The following is a 21,961-nucleotide window of genomic DNA, read 5'->3' as shown; positions in this document are numbered from 1 at the left end:
TAGATGTGGGAAGCAAATTCATGTGACCAAGTAACTGTAAAAAAACCTCAGCCCCATTTCCTGCCCCAGCATCAGCCTGGTTCCCATGTCCCCAACTCACATGCTTATGCAGACCCGCAGACCACAGTCTCCTTTCCCCTTCCCAATTCCTCCCCTCCTCATTGTCACTTGCATTGACAAGTCTCAGGATTTGATTCCTGAGTGTTGCAAGTCCACGGGCCTTATGATGTGACCCCAAAGCTCTTTAATGACCTACCACTATCCATCCCCAGGGATTTTAGCTCAGAGTAAGAATGTTAACTATACATGGTCACAGAATACACTGCAATATAGACAGGGGAGATGGGAAAACCTATTTCTGGTCTAGGCCCCACACTGATTGATTATGTGACCTGACATCTTAGGGTTTTCTTAGGTCTGGGGTAGTAGAGGCACTCACCAGGCTCCACAGTTACATCTGTCCCACGACCAAAGACCAGTTTGTCTGTGTCATCTCCCTTGCCCACCCTCCTTGCACAGTGGTATTGACCAGAATCTCTGAGGTTCAGGCCCTCAATCTGTAGGAAAATCCGGCTGCCAGTGTCCTCCCTGGATGTGGTGATTCGGTCTTCAGCAGTATCTGCAGAACTACTGTCGAGACTGGTCAACCACAGTGGGGCATGGCCAGGGGCCCAAAGATACCAGCCAAGTTTGCTTGTCTTGAACGGGAAACCAGAGGTTTGGCATTTGAGTTCGAGGGTCTTTCCAGCATAATGGAGGCCTCCCCCTGACTCCATCAGTTCTGTCCGTTCAACTGAATGAATCAGAGATGGGGGTGGTGTAAGTAGGGTCAATCCATCAATGCCTCTTCCTTTGAGATAGAGCTTTAATTCCCCTTACTCACTCATATCTCAACCCTAACCCATCTCCCCACCACCACCTTAGACCTATGGAGGAAAGGATGTAGGGGAAAAATGACCCATGGCATCAGGAAAGGTCAAGTTTGTTGTTGGCATCCAGGGAATCACAGAGGTCAAGGTTGGTCCTGGGATCATAGGAATTGTCCCTGGGTCAGATGCCTCCCAGATTTTCAGAGGTTCTGAGTGTCAAAAGAATTTCAAGGCTGAGGAGATAGAGGTTCATGGGTATGGGGAGACTGACAGGATTGGGGTTTCCTGGAGCGAGCAAGAGAGAGGGTCTATCTGAAAATAGTGTTAGTCACAGAAACTCACAACACTCCTCAGGACATAGGATGACTTGAACCATCAACCCACCTCAATGCTCCCCCATCCCAATATACCTGTAGCTCTTTCAGGATTCAATGGAATGAAATCCCCCGTCAAGCTTTACCCACCCTTGCACACATTCCCAGAAAACATGAAAACTTACCTGGCAACACAGTCACTTCTGTTCCAGGACCAAAATCTTCCCAGGAGCTGCTCACATTGACACAGGAAATAACCTAAACCCCTTCTCTCCACAGAACCATCCTTAGGAAGGATAGAAGAACATGAGGGTGACAGGAAATGAGGTGAGAGACCCTGAAGTTAAGACCATTAGAACACATCAAAATCATGAAGCCGAGGGACAGGTCTTCAGGTAAGTGTAAAGGTCCTCAAGATATATATTCTAGATCAACTTCACAGCAAGCCTTCAGGCAGGCTAGATATATGGAAAAGACTTCCCTTTTGCAAGGCTTCAGATAATCCCTCTACATGACTTCTGGGGTGACTACATTAATGACTTATTACCCTCAGTCCTTACCACCTCCATTGTGTGAGATGAGTGATCTAACCCTGGGCTTACTCAGGTAACATAGGAAAAGGCCTGAAACAGAAAGTGCCTGGGATCCATTAAGGGATCTGGTCATAGACTGAACAAATGTCAAGAAGGACTGAAGAAACTCAAGAACCAACTATAGTTGTCCAGAGATAACTAACCTGCATGTCTCCTCGGAACATTGTCTTGGTGGGCACCTGTTCAATCTAAAGCTGACCAATGTCTCAGGAGGGTGGGGGGTTGTTGGATATTTGCACTGATATACCTCCCTGGGGAGTTTGGGAACATTTGAGTCAACTAATCCTCCCAAAGTATCTGGAAATATTTCAGTGAACCACTTAAGGGAACCTGATGCTCCTGCAAAGCCTCTGCAGATGCTCATGGAGCATTCAGGAAGGGTTTTCCAACTCCAGTTCAATTAATTCCAGATCATCAGTTCATATGATGAAATAATTATCATCTGGGACTTCTTTTTTCTTCTCAAAAAAGTTATGGATACCTTTACTGTGATTCAATGATTTTATTTTTGAACATTCTTTTATTAGATTTTCTCTCTCCCTTCTATCCCTTCCCCACATATTAAGAAGACAATATGATGTAAGTTACACATAAGAAGTTATGCAAAACATTTCCACGTGTCATGCTCAAAAAAACCAAGAAAAACAGTTTGAAAAGTATGCTTCAGTCTGCAAAGTTCATTCGTTCTCTCTCTGGAGGTAGATAACATTTTTCAGCATGGGTCCTTTGGAATTATCCAGGATCATCATATTGATCCAAGTACCTAAATCAGGCTTGCACAGCATTTGACCCACTGGTCACTCATGGCCTGCCAAAAGATTTTGGGTGGTCCCTGAAAAATGTAGAGGATATAAAAGAAGGTAAAGATGTTAACAAATGCTTTGTCCATGTCCCACTTAGCCCACCTTCTATTAATCACTATTGTGCCCATGATGTGACTTGGCAAGTGGGTTGCCACTGTGCACTCTCTCCTGTTTGACATATGACCAGTGGCAAACAACCATTGTCAATATGTCTCTAGGCTGAGAGGAGCAAGAGTCATATCTTCACGTTATGTTTTTGTGTGTTACTGGAATTGAACAGGGCCAAAGTGAACCCAGGCACATACCAATGCATCTGGCTCCTGCTCTGAGATGTGTGGCAACAACACGAGGGCTTCTTTCCATCTCTACCTGCAAGGCCACCATCCAAGTGCTTTGTGCTCTCTCCAAGGTCAGACTCTCAGTTCAGTATCTCTTTTTATATCAGCAGTTGCTGTGAGATTTTTTGGTTCTACCAATATGTTTTGGGGCGACTTTGTCAAATTAGCAACAGAAAGAAATGGAAATATCAAATCATAACATAGAGTGTTTAATCTGGAGTGGACAAATAGATAATTGTTCACTTACATGAGAGACAAAATATTTTGCCTGTTTCTCCAATAAATAATTGCCATTTTCAAGGAATTCAATATTTGTCAACATCTAGAATCAAAATATTCTGACTTAAGCTAATTGGACACCAAAGAAAAGCAAATGAAAGCATTCAAATTGCCGACAAATCTCAGTGGGGAATAAGGGTTTTTCAAGAAAGTAAACTCAAAAAGTGAGGTGGCTACTAAGGTTAGCTTCCAGATTTCCAAAAAATTGCTGCTGGGAAGTCTTTTACTGAAGGTGACTTCTCAAGGAGTGTTTATTGATTGTAGTTTCTGGATTATGTCTCGATAAAAACAAAAACATTTTTGAGAAAAAATTAATAATTAATTTTACCTTTGGAAAGCAAGCCACTAAAATCCTATCTACAGCCTGAAGAAGTTTAGTCTATTTTAATTTTGGTCTCTCCCGAATGCCTAGTTGCGCAGGAGCTAAGTATTTCACAGCTGATCATCATTACAATATTGTTATTGTGTGCAATGTTCTCCTGGTCCTGTGCACTTCACTTTACCTCAGTCCATGTAAGTATCCCAAAATTTTTCTAAAACCATCCTGTTTATCATTTCTTATATCATACAACAACCTTTTCCCCCATTCCCCAACTAATGGACACTCAATTTTCAATTTTTGCCACCACGAAAAGAACTGCTAAAATCATTTTTGTTCAAATAAGTCCTTTTCCTTTTCTTTAGTCTCTTTGAGCTACAGACTTAGTAGGTCAAAGGATATACTCAGATTTTTAGCTCTTTGGGCGTAGTTCCAAATTGGTCACTAGAATTATTGGACCAGTTCACAAGTCTACCAATAATGTATTGGTGTCATTATTTATCCACATCCCTTCCAGCATTTGTCAATTTATTCTACATTAGCCAATATGATAATGTATTAGGTGGTATCTTAGACATGTTTGAATTTACATTTCTCCAACTGGTCGTAATTTAGGGCATTTTTTTCATTTGACTATAGATAGCTTTGTTCTCTTCTTCTGAAATCTTCCTGTTCAAGTCCTTTGACTATTTATCAGTTAAGAAATGCCTCTTATTGTTATAAATTGGACTCAATTCCCCATATCATTAAGAAATGAGGTTTTCATTAGAGAAATATGGCTAATTTTTTAAAATTAATTTATTGTCATATGACCTGTGGCGACCACAGGTCTATTGTACTTTCTTAGCAAAATGTAGTTTCTCTGATTACCTGTTTTAATAAATTCAACTTTTACTTTTGTGTTTTCTAAGAATATGATTATTACTCCTATCTTTTTTTAACCCCAGCTGAATCATAACAGATGTAGCTCCAGTTTCTTATTTTTAATCCATCTGTGTCTGTTTCTTTTCTTTTTCTTTAGTCTTTTCTTTTTCCTCAGTTAGATGTAAAATGCAATTAGATGCAATTCCTAACATTCATTTTTCAAACTTTAAGTTCCAAATTCTCTCACTTCCTCCCTCACCACTTCCTCACCCCCGACTAAGAAGGCAAGCAATTCAATATGCGTTATACACGTGTAGTCATGCAAAATACATCTGTAATAGTCACATTGCAAAAGAAAACACTGACAAAAAAAAACTCAAGAAAAATAAAGTAAAAAAATGTGCTTCAACCTGTATTCAGACACCATCAGTTCTTTCTCTGAGGTTTGATAGCATTTCTCATCATAAATCTATCAGAATAGTTTTGAATCATTACATTACTGAGAATAACTAAGTCACTTCCAGCTCATTATCTTACATTATTGTTGGTACTTTGCACACAGCAAATTTCACTTTGCATTAGCCAATGAAAGCTTTTCCAGGTTTTTCTGAGAGTATACTGCTCATCATTTCTAAGAAAACAATAGTATTATATTATATTACATTCATGTGCCACAACTTGTTCATCCATTCCCCAATCAATGGGCATTGCCTCAATTTATAATTCTTTGCCACCAAAAAAAGCTGCCATAATTATTTTTGTACATTTGAACCCTGATCCCTTCTTTAGGATCTCTTTGTGATACAGACCTAGTAATGGTATTGCTGGATCAAACTGGTAAAACTGATATGCGCAGTTTTACAGCCCTTTGGGCTCCATGATACTTTCCTGAAAGATGATTTCTAGGCTCTTTTTTTGATCATGACTTTCAGGTAGTTCTATAATTTTAAATTAACTCTCCTGGATCTGTGTTTCAAGCCAGTTGTTTTTCCAATGAGATATTTCACGTTGTCTTCTATTTCTTTTTTATTCATTTGGCTTTATTTTATTGTTTCTAGATTTCTCATAAAGTCATAAGCTTCTATTTGATCCATTCTTAATTTTAAGGAATCATTTTTTTGAGTAACCTTTTGCACCTCCTTTTTCATTTTGCCAATCTTGTTTTTAAGTCACTCTTCTTCTCATTAGCTTTTGAACTTCTTTTACCATTTGGTCTAGTCTGTTTCTTAAGGTGTTATTTTTTCAGTATTTTTTGTCTCCTACACCAAAATGTTGACATATTTTTCATGACTTTCTTGCATCCTCTCATTTCTCTTCCCAATTTTTCCTCTACTTGTCTTACTTGATTTTCAAAATCCTTTTTGAACTCTTCCATCGTCCAAGACCAATTCATATTTCTCTTGGAGGCTTTAGATCACAGGTTCTGAAAGTGAATGATATTGCCCCTAAGAGGTGCTAAAAAACCCAGGGTGGATGGTAGTAGCCTTAGGTGCAACTGAGGGCTGGTGATTAAAAGTAAGGGGGCAGTGAAAGCATGAAGAAAGAAGAAATTTTTTTTTTAAATATTTAACAATCACTGCCATACAATTGAGATTTTATCCCCCCCACACCTATCCCCCACTACCCCCCTCCCTCCCCACGACTGCATGCAATTCTGTATAGGTTCTACATATACTTTACTATTGAGTACATTTTCACTATAGTCATGCTATGTAGTCGGACTAAAATAAATGGAAGAAATCATATAACAAATCAAAACATGATACACAAAAACATACGCATACACAAACATGATCTGCTACATTCTGTGAATGACTTCTATATTTCTTTCTCTGAGTGTGGAAGGCATTTTGCCTTAGAGAACCACCATTGGGATTTTTTTTTTTAAGAAGTTCTTGCATTATTACGAAATTCCAAGTCTACCAGAAAAATCTCTCTCACACTGTGGTTGTTGCTATGCACAAAGTTCTCCTGGTTCTGCTCCTTTCACTCAGCATCAGGTCATATAAGTCCTTCCAGGCCTCTCTAAAGTCTTCTTGTTCATCATTTCTTATGGCACAATAGTACTCCATTACATTCATATACCATAATTTATTCAGCCATTCCCCAATTGATGGACATCCCCTTGACTTCCAATTTTTGGCAACTACAAAGAGTGCTGCTATAAATATTTTTGTACATGTGGGACCCTTTCCCATTTTTATGATCTCTTGGGGATACAGTCCTAGTAGCGATATTGCTGGGTCAAAGGGTATGCACATTTTTGTAGCCCTTTGGGCATAGTTCCAAATTGCTCTCCAGAATGGTTGGATGCACTCGCAGCTCCACCAACAATGAATTAGTGTTCCAACTCTCCTACATCCTCTCCAGCATTTATCATTTTCTTGTTCTGTCATGTTTGCCAAAATTATAGGTGTGATGTGGTACCTCAGAGTTGTTTTGATTTGCATCTCTCTAATCAATAGTGATTTAGAGCATTTTTTCATATGATTATAGATATCTTTAATTTCTGAAAAAAGAAAATTTTTAAAAATCATTCACACATGATTCATCTATTGTATAACAGAACAAAAGTCATAGTGATTATGCTATTTTTCAAATAAACACACAAAATCCAAATTATTACTGATCAGAGGTCAAGTCTACTAACAGGTCTTAACAAGCAAATGGTGGCAGGTGAGCATGTTGTGCCTTCTCAGAAAGTCCAGCATGCATCAGCAGGAATATGTGTGTGTAATGATTTGCTTACAATTTGATACTGTATGGATACATGACACAGTACTGCATCATCAAAATTCCAATGCAGGGAAAAGTACACAAATTTACAATAAATTAATAAATCTGAGATGCATCATTTTAAAATATATATACATATACGTGTGTGTTCGTCCTTTGTTGCCAAAGAAGACCATGCCATCATAGAAATAATGACATGACTTGCACTTGACTTTGTTTTGAGTGAGTGAGGGCTGTGCAGGTCACCAACCTCACTTCTCCTCCAGAGCCATCTGAATCCAGTGACCAGATATTCATCAGGATGACTGAAAATGACCCAGGATGAGGCAAGGCAATTGGGATTAAGTGACTTGTCTAAGGTGACACAGCTAGTGAGTGTCAAGTGACTGGGGTGAGATTTGAACTCAGGTCCTCCTGATTCCTGCACTGGTGCTTTCTCCACTGCACCACTAGAGACCCGATATATACATATATATCTTTTTTAAAAAGGATGAAAATTTAAAAAAAAACATTAAAGTGGTAAAGAAAGTAAATATGGAGCGGGGGGCACTGAGTAATTTTTCTTGAAAGGGCAGTTGGCATTTCCAACGGATAAATGAACAAAAGATTTGAATAGACAATCTACAGATAAAGAAATTAAAGCTTTCTATAGACATAAAACAAAATGCCCTCAATCACTATCGATTAGAGAAATGCAAATCAAAACTACTCTGAGGTACCATATCACATCTATCAGATTGGCTAACATGACAAACAGGAAAATGATAAATGTTGGAGAAGATGTGGAAAAATTGGAGCATCAATATGAACTGATCTTCAAGGTATTTTGGAACCATTCTGGAAGGCAATTTGGAACTATGACTAAAGGGCTATAAAATTGTGCATATTCTTTGACCCAGGAATATTATTTCTAAGTTTATATCCCAAATGGATTATAAAAATGGGAAAAGGACACACAAGTACAAAAATATTTACAGTAGTTCTTTTTATGGTGGCAAATAAATGCAAATTGAAAGGCACACTATACCAAGCTTTGCGGGTTTGTGCACCTGTTTCACAGACACTGTTAGGAATATGTAAGTTTTCAGTTCTTCCAAGGTGTTATGATCCACGGAGGGGGTGTTTACTACTCTCCTGACCTTTGCTCTCATCTGTAAGTGATCACAAGCACTTTTTTCTATCCTGAAACTATTAGAAAGGTCCCTACTCTACTGCCACCACAAGCTCTTCCATGCTAGTGCTCCTCCTTGCCATGGGACTGCTACCCAGGGCTGACATCTAGATCTGAGTTTAGGTAAAGCAAGATTCCTGCCATAGTGCTAGCAAAAAGACTCCTGCAATCTCCTTGTGACCAATTGTGTGACTCCATTACCATGTGTCGGCTGAGAGCTCTGGAAGCAACTACTGCTGATTCAGTCACTCTCAAGGCCAGCTCCTGGTTTGCTGGGGCCATGGCTGTGCTGGTATGACTTGACTGGACTACACTCTACTCTTACCCAGGTGTAACAGACATTTCCTATAGACCTTCTAAGTTGTCTTTGGCATCTGTGGACTCAGGGGTCTAGAAACTGCCACTACTGCTAGTGATTCAGTCACCCAGAGGTCATCTCTACATTTGTTGGGGCCCAGTCTGTGCCGGTGCAGCCTGTACTAGACTGCACTCCTTTCTCATCCTGGTGCAAGAAACCTTTTCTGCCACCCTTCCAAGTTAACTTGGGCTATAAAAGTTTGTTCACTCCATGTTGTTGCGGGTTCAGCTGCTCTAGAAATTGTTTAGAGTCATTTTTAAAGGTATTTGTAGGCAGTTGGACATCAAGAGAGTCTCTGCCTTTACCGTGACACTTTGGCTCTGTCTCCTGTCTCTCTGTTTCACATGTTTCTTGTAAACAAAATATTAGATTCTGGTCTCTAATCTGTTCTACTATCCACTCCTGTTCTGTAAGTGAGTTCATCCCATTTATAGTCACAATTATGATTACTGTGTAATTTTCTCCATCTTATTTCTTCTGATTATTCTTCTCTCTCTCTTTCTTTTTACCTTGTCCCCTCCTCAAAAGTTCATTTCAGTTCTGACCATGATCTCTTTTAATCCTCCCTCCCTTTTATCACCTTCTCTTTCTCTTACACCCTTCACTTTTTATTTCATTGTTGAGTAGATAGAGCTTTATGTTCCCTAAATCTGCATGTATATTCTTCCCCTTTGAACTAATTTTAATGAAAGTAAGGTTCATGTTCCCCACTGTCCCTCTTTATTTTCCCCTCCATTGTAAAAACTCTTCTTTGCGTGTTTTTCACATGATATAATTTTCCCATTATTCTTCTCCCATTCCTCTTCTCCCAGAGCATTTCTCGTTTTCACACTTTCACTGTTTTTTAGCATCCCAACATAATCAACTCACTCTCATGCCTTCTATCTATATAGAATTCTTCTAACTTCACTAATAATGATAAAATTAATACGAATTAGAACTATCATCTTCTCACAAAGGTATGTAAGCAGTTTAACCTTACTAAGTCCTTATGAATTCTCTTTCATATTTTCCTTTTTGTGTTTTTCTTGAGTCTTGTGTTTGAATGTAAGATTTTCTGTTTAATTCTGGTCTTTCCACCAGTAATGCTTCAAAGCTCTCTGTTTCATTAAATATCTATTTTTTCTCCTCAAGGATTATATTCAGTTCTGCTGGGTAGGTTAATATTGGTTGTAAACCTATCTCCTTTGCCTTTTGGAATATCGTATTCGAATTCCTCTGCCCCTTTAAAATGGAACCTACTGAATCTTGTGTGATCTTGACTTTGCTTCCATGTTATTTGAATGGTTTTTGTCTAGCAGCTTGTAATATTTTCTCAATGACCTGGGGTCACTGGAATTTGACTACAATAATCCTGGGAGTTTTAATTTTGGGGCTTCTTTCAGAAGGTGGATTTTTTCAATTACTATTTTACCATCTAGATATGAGATATTAGGTCAGTTTTCCTTAAAAATATTCTTGAAATATTATGTTCAAGCTCTTTCACTGATTATGCCTTTTAGGCAGTCCAATAATTCTTAAATTATCTCTCCTAAATTTATTTTCCAGGTTAATTTTTTTCAATGAGATATATCATATTTTCTTCTATTTTTAAACTCTTTTTGCACTCTATTTTAGTACTTCCTAATGTCTAATGGAGTCATTAATATCCTCTTGCTCATTTCTATGTTTTAGGAATTATTTTCTTTCGTGAGATTTTGTACTTCTTTTACCATTTGGCCAATTCTGTTTTTTAAGGTGTTATTTTCTTCAATACCTTTGGTGGCTCTTTTGTCAAGCTAAGAATTTTCTTTTCATAATTTTCTTCCATCACTCTCATTTCTTTCCCAATTTTATTCTACTACTCTAGCATCTTTCTTTAGTTCTTAGAGGAATTATTTTGGGCTTGTGTCCTATTTGCATTTTCCTTTGACTCTTTGCTTGTAGATGCTTTTACATTGTTGTCTTCTACATCTGTGTTTTTATTTTCCCTGCCACCACAGTAGCTTTTTATGGTCAGGTTCTGTTGTTGTTGTGGTTGTTGTGGTTGTTGTTGTTGTTGTTGTTTGCTCATTTTTTCAGACTATCTCTTGATTTAAAACTTTGTTTTATTCAAGTTGGGCTCTGTTCATTTTGGGGTGTGAAGGCACTATTCTAAACTACAGGCTTTTTTGTGTTGATATTTTTGGAGCTACTTCTGGGGATCTGGGTGTTTTCTAGCACTTCCAATGTGGTGTTAATCTGGAAGAGGCATAGTCATAAGTTCCCTGACCTGTGTTCTGGTTTTTATTCAGGAAGACTCCTCCTTCCCTGCAGTCACAAGTACTAATGCTCCTCTCTACCCTGGATATCTGACCAAGGCTTCTGTTCCCTTGTGACTGACCACAGGTGCTCCACTCCACCCTAAAAAATGCAACAGAGAACTGCACATGGGCAACTGAGTTAACATACAGAACCTGGTCCTGTACCCAGTGTTGGCTAAGTGTCCTCTGTAATCTCTTTCTGATGAAGTATCCAATCTCCTTACAATCTCTGGGCTGAGAGTTCTTGAATTTCTGCAGACACTGTGACAGTCACCTCCAAGGCTGACCTCTGATGTTGCTGCATATGTGCTCGAGGCTGGCGCCCACCCTAGTATCATAAGCTTCCTTGTCCAACCTCCTGAGTCATTTTGGACTGAAAGTATGGCTTATCCCAAACTTTTGCTGGTTCTGCCAATCCAATAATCAATGAAATGTTATTTTAAGGTTATTTGAAGTGGAATATGGAAGAGTTTAGCTGGGTTGTCCCTGCTACTCTAACATCTTGTCTCCTTTCCTGCACTATATTTTAAAATCTAAAAGTCATTCTTAGCTCATGAGTTCTGCATTTGGCCTTTAAGTCATAGTACAATAGGGAACTACTTGTAAATATTGGAAAGTGGAGACAACTGAAGGAGAAAAGAATTAATGAGAAGCTACATTTGGGTGCAAATTGTGTAACTAGAAAGGAAATGATAGATGAAGAAAAATTAAAATATTTTAGTGTCTAAATAATATTTATTAATAACCAGGTTTTTCTCCTTGTGCTGATGAATAGAAAAGAGAACTTTGCAATAAACCTACTCCTTGCCTGATGGTAGTCCCTACTAACCCTGTTCAGTTCCAAAACTCCACCTTTACCCAGTAGTGGTTTTTGTAGTATGAACTTCAGCGGATGCATCACTGTGTTTCCCCAACACCTTGACTCAGGCTTCAACCAAAACCTTGTTTCTTCCAGCCTCTTCTGCTCCCTCTCCACTCTCGCTGGTTTCAAATGGCATTGTTGTTATTTTTTTTTTGACCTTTAATCCTAGGGGAAATGAATACAATTCTTTGATGTTAAGAGAGAATACCTGTGTCACACAGAACAGACAAACTGCCATTCTAAGAATCCAAACCCCACTGCAAAATAAGAAACCTATTCAAATTTGATTGTTAACTCAAAGTCTTGTTAGCAGTTGCCAAATCTTGTAAAGGTTAGCTGTACATTTCTTCAGCTTCCTATTTCTACTCTCACCACAACCATTCCAATTCAGGCAGGCCCTGATCACCTTTCTCATGGACTTTTGCAGTGACCTCCTAACTGATCTCTTAGTATCCAGTCTTTCTCCTCTTCAAAGCATACTTCAAAGAACTGACAAATTGTTATTCCTAAAGTTCTGACCATTCCCCACTCCAGAGGCTTCATGGGGCTCCTTGTGCCACTAGGATAAAATATAATTATCTCTGTTATAGATTTAAAGCTCTTCACAACTTTTTTCAATCTCATTGACAATACATGATATTTTTCTCCAACAAAATTCTCCTACTTTCTCTTGTACATACATAATATTTCATTTCTACCATTGCTGGTCCTTATAGAAACTGGCAAACTTTATAGTTTCTTATCTTGATATTCCAAGTCTATTTGTTGTGCCCTTGTGTGTTCTCAAAGCCCTCCAGTGACCTACCATAGATCGTCTCTTGGTTTTATGGCCCCAAATGGCTATGATAGTTGTACATAGTCACACTGCACAGAAGAATGAATGGGAAAGTGGGGAGAAGAGAACAAATAGGGGATAGACCCATAGGTACAAAAAACTTTGCAGAAGCACTTTTTCATTGTATCAAAGAAACAGAAAAAAAAGTGGGTGCCCATAAATTGGAAAAAGACTAGACAAATCATGGCATATGAATATAGTGGAATATTGTTGTGCTGTGAGAAAGAGGAATATGAGAGGTTCAGAGAAAATTGAGAAGACTTGTATGAATTAATACAGAGTGAAGTGAACAGAACCAGGTGAATAGTTTATACAAATAACTAGCATAATGGAAATCATGTAAACTACGAAAAAATTCAAGGCTTTAATGTGGTGACCAATTAGGACTGATGTAAATGCATCCTCTTTTGTGACAGAGAGGTAATAGACTATAAGAATATAAAGAAGCACATATTTGTAGCTATAGTCAATATTTTGATTTGTTTTGCTTACCACATTCATTAGTTATAAGGGAGGACTTTTATCTGGGGAAGAGTTGATGCCCAAAAAGGTGGGGGGGAGGAGAAGGGATCACCAATGAGATGTTAAAACAATACAAAAAAGAGAGGATTTTCTGGAAAAAAATATCGACACAATTTAATTCATAAACAATAAGATCCACAAGTGATGAAGAGGAAAATCTTTCAGATACAATGGAAAGGTCACTTGAACAACATAAGACTATTCTACACTAAGAGCAGCTAGAGGTCCAGTGGATGGAATGCTGACATGGTGTAGAGAAATATCTATATTATTTTGCTGTCCTTTTTGGAAGACACTATAAGTTTTTTTTTCAGTTTAGCTTCTCCAAAAATTTGTTCAGTTCTGTATTTCCCTTTTCTTTTATCCTTTATTTAGACCAATCCAAAAGTGATAGAATAATATTTAAGTCTCCCATCACTATTGTGCTGTTATCTACACCATGTACAATTTTTACAAAACTTGACCATGTCAGTATCTCTGTGATATTACAAACGAATGCAAAAATTGAGAAATAATCCATACGTAATTAAAGTCCATGATGTAATAAAAACAGGAATTGATTCAAGGACCACCAACAAAGGATATACACGCAAATGGAGACTTAGCAATAAAATTTTAACTAATGAGTTGTCAAAGAACAAATTATAGAAATAGATAACTAATAAACATATAAAAGAAAATTATAATGAATAAACAAAATATAAAAATATTTGAGATGTAGCTAGTATAGTGCTCAGAGGGAAATCATATATTAATAAAACAGTGGATTAACTAACTAAATACGAATTTTGAAAACTAGAAACCCAACAAAAAAATTGAAAATAAGCCCAGAAGAGGAGCTATTAAGTATTAAAAGGGGAAATAGATAATTTGTGAACAAAAACCCACCTAGAAGTGATATACAAAATTAAAAGCTAGTTCTTTGAAAAGACAAAGTGGATAAACTCTTAGATAATTAGACTTTAAAAAAAATCAAATCAAATCAATAAAATAGTAAATAAGTGAGGGAAGATCATAACAAAGTCAGAAGAAATAAGAACAATGATCAGAACATGCAGTGCAGCTATATGCAAACAAAAGCAGAGGGGAAAAGAGCCAAGATGGCAAAATAGAAGGACCTACTTCTGTCCCCTTAGCCCATAAAATAACTGTAAAAATGATTCTAAACAAATTCTAGAGCAGCAGAGGACACAAAACAATAGAGTGAAGGAGATTTCCAGCCCAAAATAACCTGGGAGGCCCACAGGTAAGGTCTATCACACCAGGCTCAGAGCAGTGTGCAGCCCAGCCTTAGTTGCGTTACATGGACAGGACTGGAGCAGACTTCAGGGTGTGCACAAACACCAAAGACAGATTCAAATGTCAGAAAGAAAGCTCTTTCACCTAGATGAAAGTGGGGCATGGGTCTGGCCCCAGCCCCAGCCTCAGGATGGCATTAGTCACTGTGGCTGCATCCACTTTTGGAGCCCTTGACCTAAAGACCCTGGAGGAATTGAGCAGCTGATCTGGATCTCAGCCCTGAGCGGTGGTCCTGGGGTGAGGAGGAGCACTGGTGCTGGCATGGTAGGAACTAGTGGTGGCTGTGGAGAGGGAAACTTACTCGCAGATGCTGGGCAGAAAAGAGTGCTTGTGATTGCTCACAGACAAGAGCATAGGCCAAGGCAGGAGTAAATTCCTCTTCCTTGTTTCTGCCACCTTTAAGGAACAGAGAACTTACAGCTCCCTAGAGCTTACCCTCCATTTGAAAAAGGATTCAAAAGTCAAGTAACTAACTGGCAAAATGTCCAAGAAATGGGAAAAAAATTGGAACATAAAAGGTTACTTTCTTGATGAAAAGGCATTTTCTTCCATCCTTTCAGATGAGGAAGAACAAAGCATACCATCAAAAGAAGATATGAAAGTCAAGGCTTCTACAACCAAAACCTGCAAAGAAATATGCAATGGTCTCAGATCATAGAAGAGCTCAGAAAGGATTTTGAAAATCAAATGAGAGAAGTGGAGGAAAAATTGGGAAGAGAAATGAGAATGACGCAAGAAAATCACGAAAAGCATGTCCACAACTTACTAAAGGAGATCCAAAAAAATGCTGAAGAAAATGACACCTTTAAAAAGACACTAACCCCAATGACAAAAGAAGTTTCAAAAGCCAATGAAGGGAAGATTGCTTTAAAAAGCAGAATTGGCTGGATGGAAAAGGACTTTCAAAAGCTCGTTCAAGAAAATAGTTCATTAAAAATTAGAATGGAACAGATAGAAGGTAATGATTTATGAGAAACCAAGAAATTATAAAACAAAACCAAAAGAATGAAAATGTAGAAGACAATATGAAATATCTCATTGGAAAAACAACTGAAATGGAAAATAAATCCATGAGAGATAATTTAAAAATTATTGGTCTACCTGAAAACTGTAATCAAAAAAAGAGTCTACAGATTATCTTCCAAGAAATTATCAAGGAAAACTACACTGATATTCTAGAACCAGAGGGAAAAATAGAAATGAAAAGAATTCACCAATTATATCCTGACAGGGCTAATAAAGGAAAACTCCTAGAAATATTGTAGCCAAATTCCAGATTTCCCAGGTTAAGGAGAAAATATTACATGCAACTAGAAAGAAACAATACAAGTATTGTAGAAATACAATCAGGACAACACAGGATTTAGCAGCTTCTACAGTAAGGGATCAAAAGCCTTGGAATATGATATTCCAGAGGTCAAAGGAGATAGGATTAAAACCAAGAATCATCTCCTCAGCAAATCTGAGTATAATAATTCAGGGGGGAAAATGAAATTTCAATGAAATGGAGGACATCCAAGCATTCTGGTTGAAAAGACCAGAGCTGAATAGAAAATTTTACTTTGAAATAGAAGAATCAAGAGAAACATGAAAAGTTAAACAGGAAAAAGAAGTCTTTAGAAAATCATTAAAGTTGACCTGTTCACATTCCTACATGGAAAGATGTTATTTGAAACACATGAGACCTTTTTCAGTATGAGGGTAGTTAAAAGGTATGTATGTATGTATATATGTATACATACATGTGTGTGTATGTATGTATATGTAGATGTGTAAAGATATGCATGTATGTGCATATTATATATGTACAGGTTTGTATATGCACATGGGTGTATGTGTGTATGTGTATATACCTACACATAGATAGATAGATATACCTATATAGATATATACATATATATATATATATATACATATATATATATATACATACACACACACACACACACACACACACATATAGACAGAGGGCACAGGGTGAGCTGAATATGAAGGGAGAATACCTAAAATAAATAAAAATTTTCTGTTGAATGGAATGTACTAGGAGTAAGAGAAAGGGAGAGGTACAGTGTAGCAAGTTGTGTCACATAAAAGAGGGAAGAAAGAGGTTTACAATGGAGGGAAGAGGGGGGAAATGAAAGGAAATAATTGAGTCTTACTGTCATGGGATTTGACTTAAGGAGGGAATAACATACTCAATTGGATATGGAAATCCATTATTCTGCAGGAAGGCAAGGGGTAAGGGGATGGAAGAAGGAAGAAAATAGAAGGGACAGAAAATTGGGGAAAGGGATAATCAGAAGCAAACACTATTGTTGGAGGACAGGTCAAGGGAAAAAATGGAGCAAATGAAGGCAAGGATAGGACAGAATGAAATATGGTTAGACTTTTTCAACATGACTATTATGGAAGTGCTTTTCATTGTTACACATATATGACCTATATTGAATTGCTTGTTTTCTTAATGGGGGTGGGTGGGGAGGGAGGGAGAGAATATGGAACTCAAAGCTTTAAGAATGAAATTTTAAAATTATTTTAGCAAGCAGCTGGAAAATAAGTTGTACAGTAAGTGGAGTATAGAAATCTATTTTTCCATACAAGAAAATAGAGGGGATGGGAGATGGAAGAAGGGTGGGTAATAGAAGGTGGGACAGACTGGAAGAAGGGGTGGATGGGGTTCATGTTGTCCTGTACTGAGAAATGTGCATAGATGGAGAGAAAATTTTGAATTTAAATTCTTGTAGGAGTGAATTTAAAGAACAGAAAAATAAATAAATTATATATTAAAAAAAATGAAAATGCAAACAAAACCAAAAACATAAAAGAAATAAAGTTATCCTTCAAAAAATGTTAAGTACTCAAACTAGCAGAAGTACAGAAACAAAACTTAAATAACTCTATCTCAGAAAAGGAAGCATATAGCTTCAAAGGAGCTACCAATTTGGTGCTTATAGATGCACAACATTCATCTGAAGAGCATTCTATTCCACTGGGAGAAGTCTTCACATGCTTTGGATAGACATCCTTCTAACTCACCAATGGGTATGAGGACTGTAGATAACCCTCAACCTGATTTAGAATGTCTGCCAAGACAGTTTTATTAGGGTATGGCCACTGTGCTCACTGCAGCTTCTTGGATTCACTAGTGAAAGCTGGGTGACAGATGGACACCAAAAGTGGATGAACAGCTCTGAAAAGCATTTGAAAAACCCTAACACCAAGGATGTTAGTCCTCCCTGAACTTCCTATATGCCCTTTGAACTTCGCTAGTAGATACATGATTAGAGAGAAGAAGACAGATACAAGAGATATTATGGAGGCAGAAATGACAAGGTTCCAAAACTGGTGGCATATCTGGGGTGAAGGTGAGGAGTGTGGTCAAACAATCTTATCCTTTCTACAACACATAAAATAAGTCATCCCCTGAGCCTCTCTGACAGACCTCTAGCAATGAGGTAGGTGTTTTCCTCCTGGATATGTGATCCCACTGATCCACTGATTTCATCATGAGTAAAGCTCTTTCCCCTTCTCAAGTGATCAGAACAAGAGGTTGATTTTATTTTTGCAAAGACTTCATTTAGAGAAAGAAAGATTGATCAAGCCAAGAACATTCTACTGAGTTTGTCCATGATCTTTCATGATGTTTTTTCAGGTTTACTCAGCAGCGGGCAAACCTTGATTTGAGCCTTCATTAGTGCCACCAATTCCAGCCGGTGACACTGGCCTCTCAGCTTTTCACAGTCACTCTGTCCAAAGAATATGTGTCTTGTCCAGAAAGGCCCAGAAATCTTTGAATATTTCAGAAGGCCTGGAATGAAAGGTGGAAAACATTCATTTCATTGGACGTAGGTGATGGAGAAGAGAAAAGAGTTAAAGATAATCAGAAAGTAGCCAACATTGGAAAGTAAATGATGATACCATAGACAGATTAGCAAAGTCAAAAGAAGGATTAGGTTTGAGGAAGAAAGATAATGAACTTGGCTTTGGGCAAAAGGATGATTAGCATGATAGGGGAGTGAGGGATGAATCAGACAAGTAATAGAACAGAAGCAGGAACATATATTGGGAGATTTTTACAATGATACAAGTATATAGCTTTGAGTGCCTGTGTTATGGGATAGAAATGGCGACAGAGAGGAGGCGGTAGATATAAGTAATGTGTTAAAGACGGAATTGATGAACTTGTAACTAAACAAGACTCTCCTTTACAGCTTTACCAATGTCCTAACACCTATCCCTCTAGCCTCAACTTGGAGTCCTTTAGGAATAAAGAATCACTATCCCACAGGGAAACCCATTCAGTTTCAGTACATTTTTGATGGTTTTTCCCTTAGACTGAGCCAAAATCAGCCCATTTGAAACTTGCATCCAGTTCGGTCTTCTGGAACCAAGAGAAAACCAAGCATAATTCCTATTCCTCATGACAATATTTCAACTGCATAAAGGGTTTTTGTCCCCTAAAGTAACTGGAACTGGGAGTTGCTTATCCAAAAGGATGCTGGGGGAAGGAAAAAGCTGGAAACACTCCAAAGAATTAGCCAAGGTCTGATATTGGCCACTTCAGCTTTACAAGGGCTCTACCTTATTGGACTCCTGCTTCAAGGCCCCCATTTCTCATCTGCAACACTGTTCCCTCCATTCTACCCCAGGTGATCTGCAGCCAGAGAGGTTGCCTCCAGGCTGAACAAGGTTTCAGGGATCATGGCATCAAGGTAGGTCTGCATGATTATAAGTCCCTAGTGTCCCTACCACAGCCCCCATCCCCTCCAACTGCTGGCATATTTTTGTTCCAGGTGTTCCTGTGGTCATATCACTGTGCTTTCTTTCCAGTCCCCCACAGTGATACATGGCCAACCTAAAACCCTGAAAGCAATGGGGCCCTGGCAAGCCTACAGAGGTTCTTAAGGAGGATTCATAGACCTCAGCAAAATGTGTCAAAGCATTTAAATATGTATATGTTCTTAAAGTGAATACAAAAGCCAAGCAGAGCTGATATGGATCTACAAAGACAATGCACAGATCCTGACAAGGTTACACTGAAATGTACAGAGGATGTACAGGTTCGGCATACAATGCTTCATAGATTGTGCCTGATGAGGCAGAATCTCTTTACAATATTTGCAGTGGTCCTTAGACAGGACATACAAAGCATATACAGGCTCTGAAAGAGATGTCCAGACACTTGATGGAGAATATAGAGGAACCTTAAGGAGGGTGCCCAGGTTCTACTGATAATGTGCCTCTATTTCCAGAGAATACATTTCCCTCTCTAAAGAATGCACATGTTCTGCAGAAGAGGCAAGGGAGGCAAAGCACTTATAGGGGTTGCAGAGATTCACAAAGGATGTCCAGGTTACTGCGGAGAATGTGCAGACCCAGTAAAGGATGAACAGGTAATGGCAGTTAGGTCTTATACCGGCCCTGGAGTCAGGAGGACTTGAGTTCAAATTTGGTCTCACACTCAGCAAATTAGCATAGATTATGACCTAGATGGCACAGACAATGAAAGACAATAATAATTGATGTTGGAGATAAACTATAAATGGCACACTAAAACATTGTCTGACTGTGCTAGGAAAATGATTTGGAACTACATAAGAAAAGTTGTTGAACTGTTTATATCCTTGACCTGGAATATACTCCATTGTTGGACATATGACCCAAGAAGAGCAAGGATAGAAGTGAAGATATCATATATACAAAAGTAACCATAGCAATGTTTTTTTGTGGGAACAAAAAAAAATCACAAAAACAAAAATTTGAAACAAATTGTGTTCTGGGGAGTGACTACAAATTGTGGTATATAGCACTGGATTACTATTGTGCCAGCAAGAAAAAAATGAGGAAATCAGAGGAAAGTAAGAAGACCTATATCTTAGGAATGAATTGCTGCAGCACAAACTGAGCAGAAATGAAAAAAAAAATGTAAACAATGACTGCAACAACTTAAATTAAAAGAATGCTAAAAACGAAGCCCAGCACTGTGAGATTACAATGAGCATTCCTGGCTCTGGAGAACAGAGAAGGAAGCGTATCTCCATCCTTTAATTTGATAGAAATGAGAATGTTGTCATTTCTGCTAGATGTCATCATCACCTCAGGTGTTTTTCTTTGTTGCTAAGGAAAGTTCCTGAGGAGAGGAGGAGAAACAAAAGCACAACTAGAAGTTACTGTGATATAAAAATAAAATTACTAATAAAATATAGATGATGATGATGATGATGATGATGATGATGATGATGATGATGATGATGATAGACAGACAGACAGACAGACAGGTAGGTAGATAGATAGATAGACAGATAGATAGATAGATAGATAGATAGATAGATAGATGGATAGATAGATAGATAGATAGATAGATAGATGGATGGATGGATGGATGGATGGATGGATGGATGGATGGATGGATGGATGGATGGATGGATGGACAGTTAGGTGGATGGAAGGATGAATGGATAGATGGATGTATGGATGTATGGACGGATGGATGGATGGATGGATGGATGGATGGATGGATGGATGGATGGATACATACATGCAAAATGATGAATATTCTTTTCTGCTTCTTCTAGCAAATTGCTTCCCCAATTATTCTCTATTGTTCAATAATATTCAGTCTCTCCCTACCTACGATTACCTCCTGCTCTGAGGCCCACAAGCAAGCCCATAAATCACTGCCCTTAAAAAAATATTCTCTTGACCATATCAACTTCTCAAGCTATCATCCTTACCTTTCCTAATATTCATAGTCAACCTCTTCAAAAAAGTTATCTGTATTCATTGGCTCCACTTCATTCCCATTTACTTTGTGAGTCTTTGCAATATGGTTTTGAATCTCCCCCACTCAAATGAAACTGCCTTTTCCAAAGTTACTAATGATATATTAATTGCTAAATTCAATGACCTTTTCTTAATCTTCACCTTGCTTGACTTCTGTCCAGCATCAGACACTCCTGATAACCCTGGACATTCTCTTCTCCATAGATTTTTATGACACTACTCTCTTGATTCCCTTCTTTCCTGTCTGACCATTCCTCTAATTCCTTTTGAAGGACCATTATCTATTCCCCATCCTTTTATCATCAACATCCCTTCAAGACTCTGTCATGGGTTCCATTCTTTTCTGTTTCAATGCCCTCTATTGATGATCTGATCATCAATTACTATGAGTTCAGTCATCATACCTATTTAGATGACTCTCAAATATTACATTGTAATGTAACATGTATGCTCTGACCCCACTTTCTCAGGGCCAGGCCTGTTGCCTATATCTCTCATTGTTCTAGAATACTCTGAGGAGTTAGTAGAAATTTATCTTCTCTGCTGTCAGATCAAATCTCCACCAACTATGTTCCCCTCCATATTTAGGGTCCCAGTGACTATCATCTGTGTTCCATTTAATCACTTAACATCAATTGGTTTTTACAAAGGTATAAATACTTCAAAGATATAATAATAAGCACATAAGCATTTCTTTCAACTCTTCAGGGCATAATCCCCAACAGCCCACACAC

The 21,961-nt window shown here is 38.1% G+C and overlaps 1 protein-coding gene and 1 pseudogene across 1 annotated transcript in view; both read right to left on the bottom strand.

The window, feature by feature from the left end:
- The window catches only part of LOC140502264 (protein RCC2-like), a 245,268-nt pseudogene that overhangs the window by 100,594 nt on the left and 122,713 nt on the right, over window positions 1–21,961 (bottom strand).
- LOC140500203 (uncharacterized) overlaps window positions 1–21,961 on the bottom strand; it is a 66,329-nt gene that overhangs the window by 3,866 nt on the left and 40,502 nt on the right. The window contains exons 4-5 of the mRNA XM_072602548.1: window positions 1,369–1,418; window positions 440–793 (exon numbers count right to left, since the gene is read on the bottom strand). Coding sequence (XP_072458649.1) covers window positions 440–793; window positions 1,369–1,418 — 404 coding nt within the window. The remainder of the gene's footprint in view (window positions 1–439; window positions 794–1,368; window positions 1,419–21,961) is intronic.

Source organism: Notamacropus eugenii, chromosome 4 (assembly GCF_028372415.1).
Source record: "Notamacropus eugenii isolate mMacEug1 chromosome 4, mMacEug1.pri_v2, whole genome shotgun sequence".
Classification (NCBI taxonomy): Eukaryota; Metazoa; Chordata; class Mammalia; order Diprotodontia; family Macropodidae; genus Notamacropus; species Notamacropus eugenii.
Note: the sequence above shows the minus strand (reverse complement) of the source record. Positions and strands in the feature narration are given on the sequence as shown.